The sequence below is a fragment of the Geospiza fortis genome, unplaced genomic scaffold (genome assembly GCF_000277835.1).
Source record: "Geospiza fortis unplaced genomic scaffold, GeoFor_1.0 scaffold130, whole genome shotgun sequence".
Lineage (NCBI taxonomy): Eukaryota > Metazoa > Chordata > Aves > Passeriformes > Thraupidae > Geospiza > Geospiza fortis.
In genome coordinates this window covers 8,741,751-8,748,004 of record NW_005054300.1, presented here as the reverse complement: position 1 = coordinate 8,748,004, position 6,254 = coordinate 8,741,751, and the positions used below count along the sequence as shown (strand labels likewise).

Below are 6,254 nucleotides of genomic sequence, written 5' to 3'. Positions count from 1 at the left end.
CGGCAGGGCAGAGCTGCCGGTGCTTACCCGGTCCCTGGCGTTGAGATCGGCCTCGCAGGCGATGAGGTGCTCCCCGCAGTCGTAGCGACCTGTCCGCACGGCCACGTGCAAGGGCGTGCTGAGCAGCTGCGGGCAGGGCAGGAGATGGTCAGTGGCATGGAACAGGGGAAAGCTGCTTCAAAAACAGCTGCCAGAAGTTATCTACTGGGAGTAAGGGCCAGCTCTTTGTCTCAAATTTAAAAAGCTGCAGAGTTCCAGAAGCACTTACCTTGTCTCTTGCATTTATGTTTATCCCTTTGTCCAGTAAGAATTTCAGAACGTCCAGATTTCCACCCCGGCATGCCCAGTGCAGAGCTGTAGAATGGAGCTTTAATAGGAAAAAGAAATTTAAAGTATTTTAATACATCATTATATTAAAAAAACCCACTATTTTAACCAAATAATCCAAATTAATTTTATGTGATTTAACCTAGAGCACTTCACTGTGATCACACAGTGATTACAGTTTCTAGTAAAAAAAAATTGTTTCTAGTAGCAGCTTTTCTTATTTTGCCCTAATTTCTGCAGTACTGTGAATTTCTCGCTCTTCACATTCATTGCTTATTACTCCTAAAGACAGAGATCTTGGCAATGCTGCTGTGAAAGAGGATGTGTTTTGTTTATTCCTTGAGCTTAGAAGTTACCTTTATCCTGGTATGTGGCTGGTATGTGCTAGTCAATATTTTTTATTTAATGCCTTTTGGGTTCTAAAATGCATAGAAAATTAAACTCAAGGGAAATAATAGTTCTCTTTTAAAAACAAACAAATCCCCATGTTATGCAAGTCCACAAAGTGAGTTAAAACCCCTCTCCTCTACAAGATTCAGCATCTGTGCCCTGAGCTGTGCTGGAAGGAGTCCCTTGATGCTCACACTCTGCCTGTCATTCCTCCTCTTCCTCACCCTCTGGGAGCCCTGCTGGGTTAGCGAGGGGGAGCAAGGTTGGCAGTGCCAACTGTTCAGCCAGGGAAAAAGGGCAGAGGAGCAAAGGAACAGCAGAGACAGCGAATGGCTGCAGGAGCTGTGTGGGCGCTCCGGACCCCCTGTGGCAGAGGAGCAGGGGGCTCTCCCAGGCACAGCTTTGAAATCCTGGTGCTCCTGCTGACCCTGGGGACCTGCGTGGGACAGCCTGACCTCAGCTCTCCTACCCTACCCTTCCCCAGGCTTTCTTGCTTGTGGCACTCTGCTGGCCAGCATTCTGTGTTTTCCAGCAACCATTCTGGCACAGGGAGGCAGATGCTCCCTCCTGAAACCTCTTCTCAACAATGTTATTTGAAGGATAAACTTCAAGGGCATTGCAAGGCCTTTTAGTACTCCTCCTCTGTAAGAAGCACTTCTATAAATGGTTCTCCTGGCAACTCTAAAACAATGAGCAGCTTTTGGGAAGAGGTGTGAGTGGATGTGCATACCATGTCTTTCTGTTCAAGCTGGGCTCCAGCTTCCACCAGCTTCTTCACCACCTCTAGATGTCCTTCAGCACACGCCCTGTGCAGCGCAGTGCGTTTGAACTGGCAATTGAAGCGGTGCAAAGTTAGATATTACATATGGCACAAAAGATCTTTAAATCTCTTCTCCCACCCTCCCTAGGATGATGGCAAATACATACTCCATGCTGGTTCCCTTTAAAGAGCTTTTGAGACCTGAAATCTGCTAAATTTTAATAGCAACCAGATAGCTGAGAGCTGCCTACCCAGCATTTTAAAGGATGGGAGAAGTATCTGCAGTATGGTACCCAGATTTAAAGTTATGCCTGTTGAGTTCCCCATCCAACATGCTACACTGTGATTTGAAATGCAGCTCATGCATCATGGAGTATGAGGGCAGCCACTTATTTCTGTTGTTCTGCAGAAAAATTTCTTATCTCTTTTTCCATAGCATTGGAAGATCACCTTTTACAGAAAATCATGTTCTCCTGAGCACCAAGAGCCTTCTTTTAAATATAAAGAATCTTTTGAGGTAATATGATTTTGAATGGTCTCAGTGGCCACTAGAAAACTTGATGTACAGAACTTCCAGCATTTATTTACTTTACCCCACCCTTTTTTTGCCTCTCATGAGAGTGGAATCTACAAAACCTCATGGTAAAAGTTACTTTTGTTCTCTTCTATAGCAGGATTTGCATTAGGAAGAAGACAGTACCTTATCACAGACATTTGGATCCCCTTTGTCTGACAGGTATTTTTCAATTACTGGCAATTTATTCTCCAGTGCAGCTTTGAAGAATGTGGGAATATCCACAGGTCCTGTCTGAAGGAAAGAATATAGAGAACATAAATGTGTGTGGCACAAACCCCCATAAATACTTTCCCAGAAAAAGCTGCTTTGAAGTAACTTACAATAACTTCTGGTTCAGGCTTCTTTAAAACAGGCACTTTCACTTTCTTGCATCTCTTCTTCTTCTTCAGCTCAATAATTTTTTCAAGATCCTCCAAATTTTCAAGTTTTGACCTGGCCTGTAATTTCTTCTTCTTCAGCTGGAACAAATCAGGGAAAGGAGCAAGTTGAGCTGTGTGACCACCTCTCCCTTTCAGAGTGGCAGGACAGCAATTCAAGTAAGACTGGATGAACTTTGAAATAAAATGTTTTATTTTTTTTTTCAGAGAGGACTAATTGACTGTTACAATAAGTTGCTAACTATATGAGAAATTCTACCTCATCTATAGTTTTTCATGTACCATTAGACCTCTTCCTAACTTCTTCATGAGCTGTATGTTGTGACATGAATTTAAGCCAGGAGTCAGAGCAGCACTACAGTCTCTTCTGGCACAACAATTTAAAAAAATCTCCTGTGCAGCTTATGAAAGCTGGAAAGCTCCTGAAGTTTCAACTGACTTCCACCAAGTGATTTTCTTTAATCACTTTTTTTTTAATGATGCAGCCCCTAAATTATTGGAACTTAATTATCTTTGCTTAAAAACAAACACTCAAGAGAAGAACAAGGTTTAGAATGATCTTAGCATTTCAGTCCGCAAGTGTTTGTACATTTTGGAAGCCACAAAGAATGTCCTCAGTGTCCTTGATGGGGCAGTTCAAGAAACGTTTAAGACTTGTCCCTACCTGCTTGTAAAAAGCATCTGTGCATGAAGTCAGTGTGGGGCACTGCTGACATCAAGGGCTGGTGTGTTGCCTGAACTGAGATCCCACAAGGTGTCCTTGGCTTCAGGAGATTCACAAACAGGGGCTAACTTGGGGTGAACACAGATGACAGATTCTGTCCCATGGAGTGATTCAGGGTGAATACACTGGTACGTGGTCATAGGTTATACAGTTTTGTCAAGTGAGTTCCTGTTCAAGTTATTTCCACTGCTTCTTTTTATTGTTCTCTGCATTTGTGGTTTGGTCTGCAGGTCATTGGCCTAATGGAAAATAATTATGCTGACTGTGGATAACTGGAAACCCACTAAGTTTTTAGGAACCTGCTTTGAAGGAACTCAAAAAACCTCTGTAGCCAGTAATATCTCTGTTGAAGTTTAATAAGTAGTTTTTATTCTAATGTTTCTGAGACTGACTTTCTCACTCTTCATGTTTTAGAATAAAGTCTTATTTCCCCTGCTACTTACACTTTATAATTTCCAAATCCCTTTAAATTTTCAGACCAGTTCATTGTTTTTTCACAAAGAAAAGAAAATTAAAGCTATTACAGCTACTGTGTTATTGGGGGGGGAAACATCAGTTCTTAAGGATCTAGGGAGAATTGTCATGCTCCAGGAATTGAAATTAGTACTTTTCTGTAGACTAGTATAAGTTTCATTTGTAACAGTTCTTCCCAAATGTGCTAGTAAATGTAATGCCTTGTTTTCATAAAAAGAACATTTTCATGTTATTGGTGGGTTAGTTATTTTGGTAGCAGTCATTAGGTGTGCAGCTGAAGGTGTCTCCCTGGCTCTGATTGCTCTCCCCACACTGACAGCCAACAGCAGCTGACCCCTGGGCACAGGAGCTCTCAGGGTTTCAGGCAGGCACTGTAGGGGTGGTTGAGGTTCTGCCTCAAAGTGTTACTGCCTGCACCCACAGGCTACACAGGTGAGCAGATCTCTGTGGTCTTCAGTGGACTTTAGACCAACCTCCTTTCGTGGTGGTCTCCCAAGGGGTTTTCTAGCTCACCATGCATTTCTAACTTAGAGAGAGGCAGAACTTCAAGGACTGCAGCAGGAAATGCACACATGATGATAAAAATCCAAGCGGAAAACCCATGAGCCTACCTCTGCTTCTAGTTTTTTCTCCTTCTCATAATCCAGATCACCTCGGGTCAGTGAGTGCTCAGGGACTGTCTTTAGGTCCTCCTGCTTCTCTAATCTTACAGCAGCTTCATACTCTCCATTTTTGAAGTCCTCAGGGAGGAAGCTGCCAGTCTCTTTATCATCCACCTTCTTCCCAGTCACCTGTAAATGCAAACAGGATAAAATATAATCCATGGATTCTTGACTGCAGTAGCCGCCACCTGGACACATGGATTGCTTAGGGCTGCTTGTACCTCATTCCTGCCCTCTCTCAGTGTGTGACAGACAGGACAGGCCATTCTGCTTGTGCCTGGCTTAGCTGGGATGCAGCTGGCTGGGGCACATCTCCCATGCAGTTAAATCATGTTGCTGAGGGATTTCAAGGCTGGTTTTATCCATTGCTGTCAGTACCAAAGTCCCACTCATAGCAGAATGGCAGAAGCTTTGTGGTGCTGTGCAGCAGCACAATTTTCAATAGTTTTCAGAAGTATTTCTGATGCCAAGTAAGTGTGTATGAAGAGATAACTTGTTAAACTTAGTAGAGGCAGATGTGTATTTTGAGAGTGGTTCGTGTGGCCTAGACTGCCTTTCTCTTTGATTACCTTGTAAAATTATATTTGTTATAGAGTCTAATGCAGAAGAAACTGAGAACCTTGCCAAAGAATTTAAGACAGCATTAACTGCTTAGGCAGTTGTATCTTAACCATCTGGGAAAACAAGTGCAGTGTTTTACTGAATCGTTCCTGTTTTCCCAGTTTCTCCATCAGATCAGACATTCTTAGTCTGAATCCTGCAGTGGAATGTCCCATTACTTGTGGTCTAGACCTAATTTTTCAAAGACTTCTACATCATGAACAGCAGTGGCTGTGGGAACTGTTAGTTTATTATTAGAAAACAATACTATTATTAAGCTGCTAATGTAGTGTTATAAAATACTGTCGTTTCCAAGCATTAATATGTTGTCCCAGTCCCTTATTATATAGGAATTACTTAGTGTGATCATAAAATTATTGGCTTCTAAAATATATATATGAATTAAAATCAAGGACAGAGTCAAATAAGTAGCTAACTTTTGGTTGATCTTTTCCTGGTGAACTGTGCTGTGATGCCAAATCCAAACAGCTCTATAGTTGTATCTGTGGTGAGACCCTTTCCCAAGGAAAACTTAAAATGAAAATATAATAATATAACAAACAGTATATAAGGGTTTGCCCCTAGAGCACAGCAGTACTGGTAAACTGCTAAATCAGTGATCCACAAAGGTTGTCTTTCTCTGCTGGTCCAATGACAGTCTAGAAAATAATTCATTGTGATTAAATGAAAGAAGGTTGCACCTACCAGCTCTTCTACTTTCATCATCATCGTCATCTTTGCTGTGATCCGAGGCTGTGCTCCTGTGTGGCTGAAACCTCCCAGGGCTGGGCTCTGGGGACCACCACGCTCACTGCACTTATATATCTTTGGGAGAACTGTGCCTGAATGAGATAATCTTCCAACCTGGGAATCCAAGTATGCCCTTGTGCTTGCCAGCTGAGCGGTGGCTCCGGCTCATTCCAGGCGCGTTAACGAGCCAGATCTGGTGTCCGGGCAGTGAGGGGCCACAGGGGCGGCAGCCCCACAGCCCCGCACAGCATGGGAATCAGAATGGAATGTGAGCTCATCATTCCTGGGGCAGTGACTGCACTGCTCAGCAATGCCAGCCATGCTGTGCTCCCAGTGCCCACTAGGACAGCTGTCTGTTGATGCAGCGTTATAACTTCATCTTCTTCTTCTTTCTTTTTTTTTTAATTGACATTCAGATGACTGTCAGACACTGGAAAGGGTAAATGGCTTATGTACATTGCTTATAGCAAGATCTTCCTGATTAATGGATTATTACCTCTGAAGTCTCAAAAAGCCATTATTTTCATTGCTATTTATTCTTGGATGATAAACACTTTTAGGGGAAAGGCTTTTTCTCATCATGATGACAGTCTTCTATATTTGTTGGAAGCAA

General features: G+C 42.8%; 1 protein-coding gene across 1 annotated transcript in view; it reads right to left on the bottom strand.

The window, feature by feature from the left end:
* The window catches only part of ANKRD1 (ankyrin repeat domain 1), an 8,260-nt gene extending 2,467 nt beyond the window's left edge, over nt 1-5,793 (bottom strand). The window contains exons 1-7 of the mRNA XM_005416457.2: nt 5,597-5,793; nt 4,241-4,420; nt 2,375-2,512; nt 2,178-2,285; nt 1,448-1,546; nt 269-367; nt 5-126 (exon numbers count right to left, since the gene is read on the bottom strand). Coding sequence (XP_005416514.1) covers nt 5-126; nt 269-367; nt 1,448-1,546; nt 2,178-2,285; nt 2,375-2,512; nt 4,241-4,420; nt 5,597-5,626 — 776 coding nt within the window. The 5' untranslated portion in view covers nt 5,627-5,793. The remainder of the gene's footprint in view (nt 1-4; nt 127-268; nt 368-1,447; nt 1,547-2,177; nt 2,286-2,374; nt 2,513-4,240; nt 4,421-5,596) is intronic.
* Between the last annotated feature and the right edge of the window lie 461 nt (nt 5,794-6,254).